The 17095-nt window shown below is 46.3% G+C and overlaps 4 protein-coding genes across 4 annotated transcripts; all 4 read left to right on the top strand.

Annotated features, from left to right (window-relative positions):
* The first annotated feature begins 211 nt into the window (after positions 1-211).
* LOC145707209 (uncharacterized) lies at positions 212-12480 on the top strand. The gene is made up of 11 exons (XM_081784700.1): positions 212-330; positions 632-909; positions 971-2115; positions 2210-2358; positions 2403-2661; positions 2820-2945; positions 2988-3061; positions 11296-11435; positions 11485-11744; positions 11789-12296; positions 12342-12480. Exons 1-10 carry the CDS (start codon positions 217-219, stop codon positions 12007-12009), a joined length of 2766 nt encoding a protein of 921 aa, XP_081640826.1. The 5' UTR covers positions 212-216; the 3' UTR covers positions 12010-12296; positions 12342-12480.
* Positions 12220-13090, top strand: LOC145709139 (BBSome complex member BBS1-like). The gene is made up of 4 exons (XM_081786821.1): positions 12220-12296; positions 12342-12542; positions 12583-12862; positions 12905-13090. The coding sequence occupies exons 1-4, from the start codon at positions 12220-12222 to the stop codon at positions 13088-13090; spliced, it is 744 nt and encodes a 247-aa protein (XP_081642947.1).
* Positions 13091-13438: 348 nt separating this feature from the next.
* Positions 13439-14290, top strand: LOC145709138 (BBSome complex member BBS1-like). Its single transcript, XM_081786820.1, has 2 exons — positions 13439-13548; positions 13594-14290. Exons 1-2 carry the CDS (start codon positions 13439-13441, stop codon positions 14288-14290), a joined length of 807 nt encoding a protein of 268 aa, XP_081642946.1.
* A 208-nt stretch (positions 14291-14498) lies between these two features.
* Positions 14499-16996, top strand: LOC145710161 (mitochondrial intermediate peptidase-like). The gene is made up of 5 exons (XM_081787859.1): positions 14499-14771; positions 14842-15847; positions 15900-16344; positions 16386-16595; positions 16639-16996. Exons 1-5 carry the CDS (start codon positions 14516-14518, stop codon positions 16834-16836), a joined length of 2115 nt encoding a protein of 704 aa, XP_081643985.1. The 5' UTR covers positions 14499-14515; the 3' UTR covers positions 16837-16996.
* Positions 16997-17095: the final 99 nt, after the last annotated feature.

Genomic DNA, 17095 nt, shown 5'->3' with positions numbered 1-17095 from the left:
AGGTCCTCGTTTAAACCCCAAACTCCACTATTTTTCTGATCTTGTTTCTTACAAATCGCCCTTTTGGAGTGCTCCGACATTTCAGCTATCAGTTATGCAATTAAATAATAAATTGGGTTGACTGAAAATCACTCGCTTTGTTCTTTCCCGCAGGATGTTGAGCAAGTAGCAGGCTATTGAGAAAGTAATCTAGATTTTGACCAGTTTGTTGTTCAGATGTTCAGGCATCGGACGACGTCGGACGAACTCGCTCGTTTGGAGGCATTTCACTCCTTCTTGCGATCTGAACTCACCAAAGAAGTCAGACACGCTGTCAAAGCTGTTCAAAAGGTTTACAGCTAGTTCTGAGATTTAATAATTGACCGTGGGTAACAGGCAAAAGTATCGCACCTAAAACCGTCTGTTGCGACGTTATTAACTCGCTTCGGGTTCGAAATGAAAGGTATAAAGTGCCGAACTTGTCAGTGAGGTCGTCCACGTTTACTGCCTTCGGGCAGCAATGTTTTTAACTTGTGTTTCTCGCGAACTTTGCCTTGTTCGAAGGATAAAATGGCTTACGTTGCGAATTTTTTGTCATAAAGCAGAATTAATAAATTTAATAACTTAAATCAAATAATATCGATAGTAATAGGAAGCAGCGTCGAGCGATGGACTGTCTTCTAACCAATTCCAAATCGAAGTGGCGGACAACGATTACTCGCGGGAGCTCTTATCACTCATCGAAGCTTGTATCATTCACGGGATGAATAAAAAGTATGTCCGCAAAACGAAATCAGACGGCCGTGAGACTGCTCAAGTAAATCTTTGGGCGCTAATGGAGAAACTGTTGAGTAAGTCAGATATCAAGTCGCTGACCTTGGAGAACAAACAGCTCAAAACGAAATCAGGACTTTCCAGAGCTGCAATCAGGCAAGGAACGACTCCCTGTACAGATGTTGCGTTTTAATAGCAATTGAGTATTCCCAAAAAGAAATTTCATGAACACGCAAGTTCTTGACTGTTATCTTCAAGCGTTGATGCTCGACAAGGATTTATTGAATAAGCATTACGAGCCGTACGCTTTATTGCGGGATCCAGACAATGCTGAAGTATTCAAAAACTCTCTTCAAGGTCTAGAAAGGCTCAAATTTAACTTCACGACAAACTCGCCGATTTTGGACTCCTGGAGTCGTCACACTCTTGAGCTCGCCGCTATTGTCGCTCCCCAACATCAGCGAAAAAGCAATAAAGCGATGCTACCGAAGCCGAGAGCGCCCGAGTCTTTAACTGCCGCTGGTGATTCTGTTGCTAATGATTTCGATGATTCTGCGTCGATGATGTCGTCTGTAGTTACCGAGTCCATTTGCTCGACGATGACGGACTTTGCTGGAGATGAAGGCGTGGAAGTTTTCAGATCTAAAATGTCAAGAAGGCGAAGACGTGCACAAAAACGCAACCCTGTCCTTTCAACTGGGTCATTTGAAAATCAGGAATTGTTTGATGATGCGATTTCCGTTGTATCTGATGCAAGGGAGACGATAAAATCATCGGAACCGACGTGTTATTTATCGGAACTTGAAGAGTCAATGGGCAATGATGGGAAAGATCGTACGGAGGTCGATCAAGCTATGGAAAACGATCAGATTCAAACTCTTTATAGCGGAAAAAATCGCGAAAGCTCACCCTTGACCAAAGTAGCGGAAGAAGAGCGAAAGCAATATACGAAGCTTGTGTTTACGGAGCAGGAGCTTACTCCGAACACTTCAGACACGCATTTCGTAGAAGACAGCTTGAATAGAGCGACACAGGATCAATCATCAGAAATAGAAGATGAATCCTATGCTCCAATCGAAAGCCAAAAAGTTGAAGACGACGAAGTTACAGAGAAGAATGAAGCGGAGGTATCAGACACAGAGTCACAATGCGATATTCATGCTCTGGAAGAGATCGAAGCGTCGCCGCCAGTGAAAAGTTGCTACGCTCCTTCTGGAAATGAAGATGACATTATTCAAACAGTGGTCGACGAAGATGACGAAGACGAGCACAATCAAAATGAAGAATGCGCTTCAACAGTCGAGGAAACCATCAGTGCTAATCAAAAGGCCTTTGCGGCTATGTTTAGCAAAGAAATGACAGGAAAGATTTCAATGTAATTATTATTGGCCGCTATGTTTTCCTCCAGAGAATCGAATTTAATCTCTTAATGTAATCTGTATAAATCGAGGAAAAGACGACGATGAAGGTCTCCCATGGCTTGATAGAGTCACAGAGAAACATCGAGAAAGCCTTTCCGGTCGACCTGTTGGAGCGCGACATCGAGAAGGCTTTCTTCAGCGGAAAGGGGACTGGACAGGATTTTGGAGGCGCCGATATTTCAAGGTAAGCGATAAACAAGAGTATTCTGATACTATTATTTACTGTAGCTAGCAGATCACCAGCTCACGTACTACCGATCAGACACGGATGAAAGTGCTGCTCTGACTATTCCCGTCGACGCTATGTTAGATGTAATAGAAGACGAAAAAATGAAGCCATTTTGTTTCCGAGTCGAAATTCGGGGTCGAAAAAGTCTTTACCTTTGCGGTTATTCGCATCATGACTCTGCCAAATGGGTTGCGGATTTGAGATACGAAATAGAGCATTTTGGATCTGCCGAGTCCAATCACTTCGAGGTTATCTCAGGTAAAAGCCGGCAATAAGCTTTTGCTTATCTCGTCGATAAACAATAATCTGAGTGTGAGAAAGTCGATTTAATTAAACTGCTATCACTTATCATAATCGTTACAAATAAGCTCGCTTAGCCAATCTCCCATGGTTTTTCTTATCAAAATTGTTGCTAGTGAATTCTTACGACTCTCGATCGTCAGAGTACTCTTCTGTTCTCAAAAATCAACTCTTGGTTCTTCCAGCTGATTTCGGCTTACCTGCTCAAAACTATCGCTGCTTCGAATGCGAGACTCCAATCGGTACTCTAGTTCATTATTTCGATCATTTATCTAATCGCATAGGCATCATTTATGGCCCACCTCGTCATTGCGCATTTACCGGGAAATATTATTGTAATAAGTGCCATGATAACTCGGTAAATCCTATTTGAATAATTTCTACTGGGTTCTCAACGGAGTCCGAGAGTATCCTTGGCCAGTAACTCTTGAGAAGCTACTGTCCAAGGGTACGACTATGGTCAACGATGAGGCCATGTTCTTTGTGCCTCGTTGCTACGAATTCCTGCTACGACAACTCTAGAATAAACTCAGTGAAGACACAGTAGATGGAGTTTTTCTCTATGTATTTGGCGCTCGATCATAAAAATGCAAAGCGGCTTTCGCCGAGGTTGGCAGGACACTGAACTGGAAATTTGCGCCGGGCGCAGAGTCGAGCGAAAATCGTCCGCCTCCGCGCAGCCCGAGGCACACTGAGTTACATAACGGACTAGCCGCTCTGAACCCATTATGCCTTCCGGCGCGTTCGTTCTGTAAGAGCAGTGATATGAGAGCAGGGCAGTAAAATACAGAGCAAAGCATGTCCGAGTCCGATTATTCATCGCAATCGCAGTTGAAGAATTCAGCGGCGGCAGGGTTGTAGCTCTTGACGAAGTTGCAGACGCTCATGCGCTTGCCGAGGACCACATTGGTCGCAACAAAGCCGAGATCAGAACTTGGCGCAAAGAGCACTTTGGCGCGCTCTTTGATCTCCTTCCAGCCGTCGGATTCGGCGAATTCCGGCTTGTCAAGGTCGGTGACGTGCTTCTGGAACAGGGACAACAACTCAACACTGTGTTTTTAGCAGCAGTGTTGGTGCTGGCTGCCGTGACGAGCATACCATGTTTCCGAGGGCCCTGAATCTGGTCATTGACCGGATTTTCGGGTTCTGGAGCGGGCTGAGGTTGATTTTGCGGGTCACCACCCAAGTTTCGGAGGAGATCGACCCAGTTTGCAGCGGTGAGTCGACCGAGAGCCTGAGCCACATCCTGGTCGAGGTTAAGGCCGGCGAGTGGGGCACGGGGCTGATTCTGGGGCACCAATGGAGCTACTGGGGCTCGAATTGGAGCTCGATTCGCACCACCATTGATAGAAATCGCCATGTTACCGCGGTTTGGCGCGTCGACGATGCGGTAGCCAGAGCCAACCGCACCGCGCGGCTGGGTGATCGGGACGATGATTTTTCCAGGGCCAGGACTAGGCGCGTTACGTGGAAGGCTCGCAACCTTGCGCCCGGTTTTTGCGGGACAACAACGATGGATTTGAGCTTCTTCTTGGGCTGAATAGCTCGAGTCTCAGATCGGGGCGAACCTGGGTTGTAAAATGCGGGGACACCAGAGTCGGCTTCCGAAGAGGACCGACCTGAGTCTCGCGATGATGGGGACGACTTGGAGGTGCCGTACATGAATCGGGGTCCACGGCGGAGGTTAGCATCACGCTTGGCATAGAGTTCAGCGCGTTTCTCGTCGAGGATGCGCTCCGCGGCTTCAATCTCTTCGGGACTTGGGGGAACGTAACCAGGGGCAGCGCGGAAGTCGCTTGATGCCGGTAAAGCCGGGACCGGTGCTTCGAACGAGAGCGAGGGACCACTTTGCTCGTCTTGGGTGGTCAGCTCGTCGTCGGCGTTAATGTCGATTGCGTCGGCACTGTGCTCCTCGCGGAGCAGTTCGTCCAGGGTGTTGCTGTCAGCGATGGGCTTGTCAGACATGTTCTAGAAAGGCGAATTATGGCTATGGGAATGAAAAAGGACTACTAAATCGTTATCACCGTCGGAACAGTGATAACGATAGGACATGGTTAGTAAAATGAATGCAGAGGAAGAGAAGAACGCTAGGACACTGGCTACAAACACTGAAATACAGTGAAATGCCTCCAGGCAGTGAACTAATCGATCGAATCGACCAGGGGACATTCATTAACTCTGATTTCGGTCCGAGCGGCGGACTTCTTTCTTTTGAAGCTCCTGGGCAAGTTTTTGGTCCGCAAGTTCCTGGGCCACTTTTTGGTCCTGGGTTTCTTGGGCCTGTTTTTCCGAGCGGTCTTTTGCCTGGGCTTGCTTCAAAAGCTGATTTCGCGTGACGGGCCGCGTAGCATAGGGGCTGGAAGCCTGGGATTTTGTAGGAGCGCACAACGCGCGCAGGACCAGGTGCTGGTTCTGACGGTGCGCTAGAATTTCCGATATCTGCAGGAACTGTCAGGGGTGACTGTGAGGGTTCCGGAGGACGGTTTTCAGCCGGCGAAACGGTATTCTGAGTAGAATCAGCGGGCTGTACTGTCGTGTTCGCAGGATCCTCACAGTCAAAGTAAATCGTTTCCTCTTGATCGGGAGGTGGCGGAGTAACATTTTCAGGGCGCACTGCCTCCGGATCAATTCTTAGGTTATCAGGAGGAGGGTCCACGAGCGGGATTGGACTTTTGGAGGGTTGGGTGTGGTATTTGGCAGCGGAATATTGAGGGCAGGGAAATATGGAATTGGACCAAGATGTGGGAACCTCTTGATCTTTTTGATACAAGAGGACCGATGGAACCAATCCGAATTACCTTCCTCGTCAGAGGCCTGGACAACGAATCCGTTTGAAGCTTGCACGTAATACGGGCCAAGCCAGCGACATTTGGACGACTTCGCGACTGTCGAGTTTTCGCGTTTGATCAGAATTTCGTCGCCAGGTTCTAACGGTTCAGGGGTGATTCTTGGACGGTTCCGGAGCACAGATTCGTCAGCGTGCTGCTGACAAATAGACATTTTATCGTAGAGTAGCTTCGTAACTCTTCTTCGCTGCTTGAGAAAATCAGGGATGTTAACGCCCGACGGCATCTCAGTCATTCTATCGAAATCAGAGAGCTGCGGGGAGTACCAAAAACGGCTTCGTGAGGCGACACGCGAGTGCTCTTGTTGGGCATTGCATTCATGATAAAGACGACTCTTTTGAGCACAACCGGCCAGTCAACCGAGAGTGAATGCGCCATGATAAAGACAGCATTTTTCAGCTCTCGGTGACGAGACTCGAGGAGTGAGCAAGATTGAGGTCTATATGCGCAGTGAAATCGCCATTTCAACTTATTCGCGAGTGCAAATTCGGCATTGAGCTGACTCGTAAAGTGCGTGCCGCGGTCGGTCGACAGGATTTCTGGCTGGGGATAAACGTCGAGTAGATTTTCAGTAATTGCCTTTACTGCGTCCACTGCGCGACAGCGACGGGTAGGAACAACAATAAGGTATTTCGTGAAAGTGCAGAGGATCGTGACGGCGTACCGGAGGCCTGATCGGCTGACCGGAAGCTCAATAAAATCCACGTGGCAACGCTGAAAGGGCCGTTCGCCTTTGACAGTAGGGCGGAAACCGGGGTCTTGATGACGTCCACGTTGACCGCTAACATGATGGCAAGGGCAGGATTTGACGTAGTTAGTCACATCAGTTGCGAGACTGGGCCAAGTCATATGCGACATTTTCTCGAGCATTCTCTTGCCTCCAGCGTGATTACAGTTATCATGATATGATCTTAACACGTCTGGACGGAGAGAGGCGGGAATGTACATGCGTTTTTGATGGAGCAAGGCACCAGTATCTTCGCATAAGCTAAGATGACGAAATTCGCGGGCAAGATAGGCCGATTCTTCGCATTTCGAGTCAGATTGAAATGCTTTGGAGTGTCTCAACGCATCTATCGCGTCTTTGATCGGCTCGCAGGCATACTGTTCTGATGTGATACTCGTCTTTTGACACAGGGAACTCTCGATTGGGACTTTGTCGCACACATGGGCAACAAGGTCACTTCCATTAGACATCGATAATTCGTTGGCATCGAAATGTACTTTCGGCTGTTTGGAGAGATCGATCCAGGATGGAACATAAATCCGAAACCCGTGGAAATCGTGAAATTGACCGGCTGGAATCGATTCACCGTTGAAAGTCGGGCGAAGAGTACTTTCGTTTGACGGGCGACTGTAATAGTCAGCCAAGGAATTCTTCTCTCCTTCGAGGTATTGAACGCAAAAGTCGAACTGTGAGAGGAAGGCCCACCATCGGGCGAGCTTGTCGTTCTTACTTGTCTTCGCGTCAATAAAACTGAGGGCTTTATGGTCGCTTTTGATGATAAAACGGCGACCAGTGAGGTAAACACGGCAATCGGTAACAGCTAGAACAACTCCGAGGGCTTCTCGCTCAGTGGCAGAGTACCGTCGTTGAGTGTCTGTGAGTGTTTTTGAACCGATTCGGACGATTCTAGATTTTCCATCTACGACTTGGAGCAGGGCCCAGCCGGCAGCAGCTGAGCTAGCATCTGTTACCAAGCAGAAGGGAAGGTTGAAGTCCGGGAACCATAGAGTCGCTGGCGATGCAAGTTTCTGTTTTAACTTGTTGAACGCCTTCGACGCTTCCGATGACCACGTAAATTTTGACTTGGGGCGATTCGTTTTCAGCAGTCCAGTAATTGGCTTCATTATGTCGCTGAATGACTCAGAAGCGACATTGTCCATCGGCTTGACAGAACAGTAGTTACGAATCCAATTACAGAGGCCAATCAGGCTTTGAAGCCCTTTGTAATCAGTCGGAGGGGTCATCTTGAGGATAGCGGCGGCGTTGTCGGGATCGACAGTCGTTCCATGAGTGTTGACAATGCGGCCCAACCATTTTACCTCATCATAAAGCAGAAACGTTTTCTTGCCTCCAGCGACAAAACCGTATTCGTGTATTTTGTCGAGGAGCTCGATCAGTGTTTCGCAGTAGGTATCGAAGTCAGAAGCGAATATGAGGATATCGTCCACATATACTTTGATGTTCTCACGGTATTTCATGCCACGAAGAGCAAATGCAATAGCGCGAGAAAAAATGTGACCGGAAGTGCGGAGCCCGAAAGGCAACCGCGTAAATTTGAGAGTTTCATTATTCCAAGTCACGGTTAGCTTGACCTGATCTTCCTCTCGAACAGCGATATTCCAAAAGCCTTTCGATATATCGATCGTGCCAAAGAATATCATGCCCGGAGGGATCTCGGCTTCAGCGTCGATGGACGGAATCATGAACGTGTCGTTGTTAACTAAAAGTTTGTTAACAGTGAGGTTGAGATTGAGGATTAGTCTTGTTGAACCATCGCTCTTAAGAACACCACCCACTGGCGTGTTCCAGCCGCACGTGTTATCGCTTGGAACTAGAACAGTCAGGGCTTTGAGCTTCTCAAACTCAGCTGTTATCGCAGGTACATGGCGTTGCGCTACTCGGAATTGAGGGACGTGCTTCGTTTGTCCAGGCACGGTGTCAATATCAGCCACATAGCTTTTGAATTTGCCAACAGGGCGAGAAGGAGTTGAATAAGCTGGGCGTCTGTCAAGGACAATCTGCGCGACTCGCTTGGCTCTGCTGGGATTGTCGCCGATGTGGATGTTGGCACCGATTTCCTTCTTGACGATCTCGACGAGATCGACAGCAGTGACGGACTCGTAAGCAGCGTAGGTTTTGCCAGAATCGAAGCACTGGAAGAAACTCTCGTACTTGGGGTTATTCACATACGGAATCTTAGCTAAAGTGTTTCCGTGATAAGCACGTAACAGTAATTTTCGATCCCCAAGTACTTGAATGATCTCTCCGCAGCGGTCGAAAAGAGGATGTCTACCAATGATAGCCGGGATTTGCATCGCATTTGACGGAAGTACAAACCACCTGGTAGTTGGGAACATTGCGTGTGGGCCAATGCGAATGCTGGTGTTGATAACGCCAATACAGCGGTTTTCAGCGCCGATCCCCTTACTTTCTGTGAAGTCGGCTCAATTTTGAGGTTGAGATCGCGTGCTGCACGCTCAGAAATTAGGCTTCCGAAGCTGCCAGTATCGTACAAGCACGGGACCCAAAGGCCAGAAAATTTATGGCGTTGAATGAACTCCACAGGAAGGTAGACGGCTTCGCTGTTGGCCGAACAATGTTTAAAAAAGGAGCCACCGCAGACGGGAAGCTTAGCAGCTTTGGCAAGAGAAAGTCCGACGAAATCAGATGTTCCGCCGGAGCCAATTAGTTTTTTGAAGAATACTCGGGGTGAGGGTCAGCGTAGTAAGATGCGTTGTTGTAATTGTACATCTGATTGTGTGGCACGAAAGGGGCTGCGTTAGGATTATACGGACTTTCAAAGTGCTCGTATCCCTGTGGCGGCGCGCAATCGGCCGACTCGGCGGCGTTGACGCCGTAGACTTGCTGACCATAGGCAGGGTTTGATTGGTATCGACGCATTTGAGGAGGGTAATTAGGGCCATCGTGGCGCCTGTACATAGACTGATTGTTTGGGTTACCCTTGGCGCCGTTGTTCCCATTGCCCGCGTTACCACCGTTGTTGGAACGATTGTTCCCGTTGTTTTGGCGGTTATCGCCGTTGTGACCATTGCCGTTGCCAGCGTGGCCACCATTGTTATTGCCATTACGGCGGCGACGTCGGTTATTATTGGATTGATTCTGATTATTGTTCGACTGAGCGTTGTTGTGACGATCGTCGTCGTCGCGCTTGTCGTTCTTCGCGCTGGAATTGTTTCCCTTCTTGTTAGACTGGTTTCCAGGGCGTCTCGACTCGGCGGCATTGCACGAGGAGAAAGTAGTCTGGACGCTGAGTGCCTGAGCTCTCGCAGCAAGCTGGTCCGGGGATGAGAACGTACTCAACTCGATCACGATGGAGCTGTACAACTCGGCCGACTCCTGGCGGATCGAGTGCAAGGTCTTCATCGTGACGAGGAGGTTAAAAGCATCATGAAATGTCGGAGTGTAGGAAGTAAGCGTAGGGTCAGCTTTGATCTTGTTCGCTTTGATCAGTTCCTCGTACCCTTGGATGATCGGCTCTAGCTGGGCAACGCACTCGGCATGGAAGGTCGAGAACGACTTATTAAATGGCTTCGGTCGGTTTTGCCATGTTTCCAAGCGTTGGAAAACGTTGCTAGCATTGCCATAATTGGTTTGGATGCACTTGACAAGGTCGCTTTCACTCTTAATTGAAGCAAGTTCTAGCGTCTTCAAAACATTAGCCGATAACTTAGGCTTAATGGAAGCGTAGATGCGTTCAAAGTCGAGAGTTCGGCAAGACTGGATAATCGCTTTTACTTTGTTGATGAACGTGCTAGCATCTTCGGCACTGGCACCGGTGAACTTGGGCAGTGATTGCAAGTGTTGGCACAATAGTTGGCCTTCCAAATGAATCATGTCCGAAGAACCCGAGCTGGCGGAAGTAGCTGGACCGGCGCTCATAACAAGTTGGACGAGTTCAGCTTTGGCATCGGCGATCTCCTTTTCGAGGTCAGCTTTGGCCTGAACCTGGGCATCCGTGGTGGCAGGGCGATCAGTGTAGGTAGCGAGTTTAGTCTGAGCCACAAGAATCTTGGCTTTTAGTTCCTCCATTGTCGTAGTCATTGCTGAAAGATGGAGATTCTAGGAGTGCTACACTATCAAGGTTTGATTGAGACTTGGGATAAGAAACCTTTCGGAATCTTACAACGAAAATCTTTCGTTGAAAATGCGCGAAAATAAAATTTGAAAAATCTGATATGGGGCTAGCCTAAGTCTAGTGCGCAACGGCTTGTCCGGATTCCGTTACACTGACTTGATCTACAACCGCGATCAACTGTTGTCGTTCTCATCAACAGGTTCGCAGGAGATTGTGCGCAAAGTCCGTTACTGCGGACATGTTATTATGTTTTCGACCTTGGAAGCATCCGTTGCCTCGAAAACCGGCCAGCAGTTTTCGGGGAAGACGGTGTTCTCATTGGCCGCCCAGGACCATCCCCTAGACCGCGTGATAATAAGGGCTGGGAGCTAGAACTAGGAAAAATGTGACGAGGGGCGAAATCACGCCGCTCGGCTCATACCTTGACCGACAGAGTTAACGTAAAAATAACATAAAAAATAACATAAAAGTAAAAATAAAGATAGAAAATACAATACCGAGTGATCGTAGAGGGAAATTCGAGCACTCAGCTCTTCTGCACACCAGTTACTGGGTTCTCAACGGAGTCCGAGAGTATCCTTGGCCAGTAACTCTTGAGAAGCTACTGTCCAAGGGTACGACTATGGTCAACGATGAGGCCATGTTCTTTTTGTGCCTCGTTGCTACGAATTCCTGCTACGACAACTCTAGAATAAACTCAGTGAAGACACAGTAGATGGAGTTTTTCTCTATGTATTTGGCGCTCGATCATAAAAATGCAAAGCGGCTTTCGCCGAGGTTGGCAGGACACTGAACTGGAAATTTGCGCCGGGCGCAGAGTCGAGCGAAAATCGTCCGCCTCCGCGCAGCCCGAGGCACACTGAGTTACATAACGGACTAGCCGCTCTGAACCCATTATTTCCAAACTCGTGGTCTCTGTCAAGGTCTCCGTCATTCCTGCGCGGATGATTTTCAACTGGGACCTTTCGGCCAGATCAATTTGTAAACGAGCTCGCTGTTACCTGAGCCGAGTTCAGCACGATCCTTTGTTAGAAATAAATGAGACGAATTCGGCGTTGTATGGGTAAATATTCTTAAATTTTTCCGCCCTAATTTAATCAATTTCCTTGAAGTCATGTGCCGGCCTTAGAGCGAGTTCGAAAGCTTCGAATCCGCCTTCAGAAGATGGAACCGTATCTGAAAACTTGCTCAAAAGGCAAAGAAATATATGATAAGTTTGCGCATGGACGAGAGTATCTGACTGGAGATATTCATCGTTATTCTGTCGCAGATCTTGTAGAGTTTCAGGAGGAGTCATTGGAAACTTCGCTAAGTCAACTTTACGAAGCTGGAAAAAGACACATTTCTCTGTGCGAAACTTGTGGGTTTAAAGGTAAATCCAATCCTTGATAAGATTTTGTCAAGTGTTTTCTTTAGGCTTCTATTGCGAGCTTTGCGGGTCTGATAACCTTATTTATCCGTTTGAAACCGAAGAAACGTCCTCCTGTTTGAAATGTTGCGCTTGCTTTCATGCAAATTGCTTCAGAAACACTCTTGAAAGTTGCCCGAAGTGCACGAGGATTGAGAATCGTCGCCGTCTACGTGAGGCTGCTGAACTCGAGCATCAGAAATCTAGCGACGATGAAACTCATAAATAATTAACTGATCTATTGTTCCTTTTCTCTTCAAACGAATTTTCAATTCATGAAACAATTTTCTCTACTGTACATTGTTCGCATCCTATTCTACACTCATTCTATCAGTTCTGTTCATTTTTCAACCAAAAGCTAAGCCTGTCGAAAAGCTCATTTATCAACAATAAAGGAAATTAATTCGAAATGGAATCGAAACATTCTAATATTAGACGTATGGACGAAGTTAACTTTGGGAGAGAGGATCGAACTGCGGAACCGAATAATGAAGCATGCTTCATCACTGCTTTTAGGTCTGCCGTCTTCCCTTTGCGGCAAGAGATAATAGTTATATTAAGTCAGCCTCTTGCACGTCTGTCTGTGTACTCCTGTCACTTAGCCCTAAGTGACACCGGCAACAATGGGGAATCCAAGTTGATAGCTGCATCTTTCAACGATGGAGTCTCCAAGTTTATGCTCAAAGTCTTCTCTAAAACGTCGCTTGTCTCCCAAAACGCTATTCTCGGGCTCCCATCTGCGGTTACGAGCTTCAACATCAGGTGAAGAGGTCATCTTGTAACACGCATAATCTCGATACAGTAAAGGTGTGACGGCGGTTGGTGTAGCGGCCGGTGCTGCTATTTTCATCTACAAGAACATGCGCGCCTTTTTCAAGTACACACTGCCAGAGCTAGAGCTCAACCAAATCGAAAAAGAAGCTTGGATCCATTCGCGGGAAGAGAATTTCGATTTCGAAAATCTCGCTGATGTTCTTACCACTCTTCGTTACCAACAAGGAATTCCTCTTTCTCAGCGATCTCGGATTTTCCTCAACTTACCCAATGCCGATGAAAGAGCCGCATATGCCAGAGCTAATCACGTAAGACATCCTAAAAGTCATCTGTTTTCATTCTTTTCTTAGCAAAAACCTCTTACCAGAGTTTCAAACATCGTCGCGATGAGTGCAATGAAGAAAAGCGTTCCAGACGAAACTGGAGTATCATGCTTGATCGTTGCCACCGAAGATGCCGAACTTCAGATAATGGATTGCGCGGCCTTTACGGTACTTCGAAGAGTAGAGCTACCTTCAGGAAAAGCTTATGATTAATTCTTATGGTGCCATATTTTGCTTGGGCGGAAACGAACCGGCGTGTGGCATTCCGCATGCGTTATTCATTTATAAATTTACGTTCGTCATAAATTTTAAACTTGAAATAAAAAGCATAAATAAGTTCCTGTTTTTATCGAACACGCAGGCCTGTTCGACGTTGATTACAGAATATTTGTGATTGCAAGGGATGGAATTTGCTACTCCTTTGACCGCGATTCTGAGCCTCGTGTGTTGTTTACACTTTCCACTCATGCCGTCGGCTTCGTCAAGAGCGCCTCTTATCTTTTCGTCGCTTGTACAGACGATACGCTTCATATATACCACGAGGATGGAAGAATCAAGCATATGAGGCGAACAAAAGGACGGCCACTGGCAATCTGTGGACTAGATGTCAAAGATAAAGGAATCACAGGCGTGCTTGTTAGCACAGATAAAAATGTCATCCAAATTTTTAGGTTAAATTATTATCTTCCCCAATCGTTTTCATTATTATTTTATAGGGACACTGAGCTTGTCGACGAATTAGAGACGAACGAAAATGTCGTTGCTGTTACGTTTGGTAGATATGACAGAGAAGACTCGACACTTGTCACAGTTACGGAAAACGGCGCGTTAGAGGTTTTCTTCGTCCGGCGAAAGGCGACTTTTCAGAAGAAGGATATCGCCAAAACAAGTCGCGAAGTCGGACTGGCAATAAAAATGCCCAAGATGGAACAAGCTTACTTAGACCAAATAGATATTGAGAAAAAGAACGTACAATCGATTATGAATAATTTCCAATACGACCTCTCAAAATTGAGACTTATGGCCGGAAGAGAAATGCTGAAGATCCAGAATAAAGCACTCGCTCCCTCAACAGATGTGTACGGAATTTCCATGACTGTGAGCTTATTCGGCGTTGGGCCTGTCTTCAAGCTAAAAATATGCGTAACGAATACGAAGGAAACGATCAATTTGAAGCAAAGATTTGTTCTTGGGCTCATTTACAATCGCAATATTTTCGCGATTGAAAGAAAAGTCATCGTACTGCCTCTTCTATTACCTGGGAAATCCACGAGTGTCGAAGTTCTCGTAAGAAATACTAGTGAAAACGGCGAAACTGGCGACGTAAAAGTGCTCATTACACCGAGGGAGCAAACGAAGCCTGTGATAAGCTCCATTGTCCCGATACCGATCGCGGAGCCCTTGTCAGTTTAAAACATGACCTGTAATTAGACACTTAACTTCGTTTATTTTAATGAGCGCCGACCTTACGTATCAAAATCTGCACTCGTAAATTCGTGATATGGACTCTGCCTTGATCTTTTCTATCCTGTTTATTTTCTGCTAAAGATATTTTTATTTTTCTATTTCAGTATCTGTTTCTGTTAATTTCCGCCCTTCTAATATCTTCGATTTAAGAATGATTCTATAGAGAAAGATATGAAGAAAATTTTTGAGAGAAGCGTTAGAGTTAGGGCAAGAAGACTTTCATGGTTTGGAAATTCTAAAAACGATGGAAAAAGTGGGCTCTTCGGAAAGAATTTGAGAAAGCCTACAGACTTCGAGCGTGACACTAAAGAAGCCATTGCTGACATCGAAAAATGCGTGGACGTCGTTGTCAACTCAAGAATCGAGGATGTCGTAGAAGCAGTGGACTCGTTATCAAATCGAATTTGTATCACTGCAGACATGTCCGGTAAGATTTTTAGTAGATAGTATCAATTTCAAGCTTTTTAGTAGATTGTATCAATTTTCTTTCATTTCAGATTGCATCCGATCTATTCACCCCGATAACGACATCGCTGACGCTGCAGACCAGTGCCATCAACGGCTTGGCGGCTATGTGGAAGAGTTGAATTCTAGTTCGGAGCTGCATCGGCCTCTCAAAGCGTTCTGTGATTCTGAATTACTTAAAAGTGCAGATGAAGATACTTTCCGCTGTGCTACACTCTTGCTTCACGACTTTGAACAGTCTGGTATCAACTTGCCAGAAGAAGAACGTCGGGCCTATGTCTCCATTCATTCGGACATCATTGAGAATCAGTCTTATCTTGCCCAAATGGCTCGACAACCATCTGTTTTCGATAAAGAGGCCAACAGTTCTCGATTGAACGCTGCTTTACTGAGTTATCGAGTGGCCGAAGAGCATAAAATGCAAGGTCGTAATCTGATGGTTCAATACTCATGGCTCATGCGACATCCAGATCGAGACTTGCGACGCGAATCTTATCTCAGTTACTTGGGTTTCACATATTTTTCGCTAACATGGATTCGACTCCTATTAAGCATAAATTTATACTTTATTTTACTTATTGTGTACCCTCAACTAAGCTACTACAAATTGGATGACTTAACTGTTAATAATCAAGCTCTCTTCAGTAATCGACGCAAAATGGCACGCGCTCTAAATTTCGACAGTTTTTCTCATCGTGCTTTGATGCTCTCTGCTCCGAAGGGGCCAGAAGAAGTCGGCTATTTCCTGAGAAGCCTATCTGACGAAATGCGTCCTTTTCTAGAGAATGATCGCCGCCACATTTCCCAGTTTATAGACGACTCGTCCCCTCCTGGACCGTGGGATATATACGCCGTTGCCAACTTACAAGCCACACAGGTTCCAATGAAGCTCAATTTCTACGACTGCATTAATGGATTTTTCGAGTTAGCAGAGGCACTTTTTGGAATTGTTTTTACGAAAGAGACCCCGAAAGATGGGGAAGTCTGGCACCCAAGTGTTTTGAAATACCGTGTAGCATATGGTGAAACTGATTATGGGTGAGTTCTTTTACTCATTGACAGTAAGATTTTAAGCTAACTGTTTTTACAGAACTATTTACGTGGACCCATTTACGCGGCAAGACAAACGATGTATGGACTGTCATTTTACTGTTCGCTGCGGCAAACAGTTATCGAAGACATCTTACCAGAATCCGATCATTGTCGTTTCATTCTCCTGTCAAAATCGTGGAGAAGCGTCTGAAATCTCCCACGATGAGTTGACAACAATCTTTCACGAAATGGGCCACGCATTGCACTCAATACTTGCACGTACGCGTTATCAGCATCTTTTCGGCACGCGAATTTCCACCGACTTTGCAGAAGTACCATCAACGCTCTTCGAACGGTTCGCGACTGTCCCTGCAGTACTACGAATGTGCAAAGCGCGGGATTATTCGGGAGATATGTTGGAGCTGTCTGAAGAGGAAAGCCGCATCCTGAGAAATTCAGCTCGAAACTCATCTTATATACCTGCAATTGAGCTTCAAAATACAGTATGTTACTTCATATACGATCAATTAGTGTATAATGGTAGATATTCACCGCCCTCTGTGACTTGGAGTTACATGGTCCGACGGAAGAAGATTTCAGGAAGACGATAAATAGAGTTGCCGTCGATCACGCCCCTTTTGAAGCTGACGGACACTCAGGATGGTGGAACAGGTTCAGTCATTTCGCGATATATGGGGCAAAATATTACTCGTACTTATGGGCGCAGGCTGTTGCTGGGCGAATATGGACTCAGGTATTGGATTCGAACTAACATATTTTAATGAATCTTTTGTTAGCTTTTTGAAAGCAACCCTCTCAATCGAGATGCTGGGATGACGCTATACAATGGTTTTCTGAAACATGGGAACGGACTCTCGCCTGCTGAAATGTATCGCAACTGCACACAGGAAGAGATGCAGCCGACACAGCTCATAGACGAAATTATACAACAGTTCAAATCTAGCACAATTGAAAGATACAGTAACAACCACTGAAACATCCGATTCACTTATTTATTTATCCGGCTGAAATTTCACCGGTACTCCAATAAAGTTCGCCGAAACATTGCTAAAGACTTGATGCCTTCAACAATATGTTTTTAAAATAAATTATTCCCTTCAAAATTATCACATCATTTTTTTCTGACTCAAGGTACTACTGAAGATTCTGGAATGTTCTCGAAGGCGTGGGCGTCCCTATTCGGGGCTAGCCAAAATCCAGCGCAAACTTGTTCAAATATGCGCCAGTTGCATC

Source organism: Oikopleura dioica, chromosome XSR (assembly GCF_907165135.1).
Source record: "Oikopleura dioica chromosome XSR, OKI2018_I68_1.0, whole genome shotgun sequence".
NCBI classification, from domain to species: Eukaryota; Metazoa; Chordata; class Appendicularia; order Copelata; family Oikopleuridae; genus Oikopleura; species Oikopleura dioica.
This window is presented reverse-complemented; position numbering and strand designations above follow the sequence as displayed.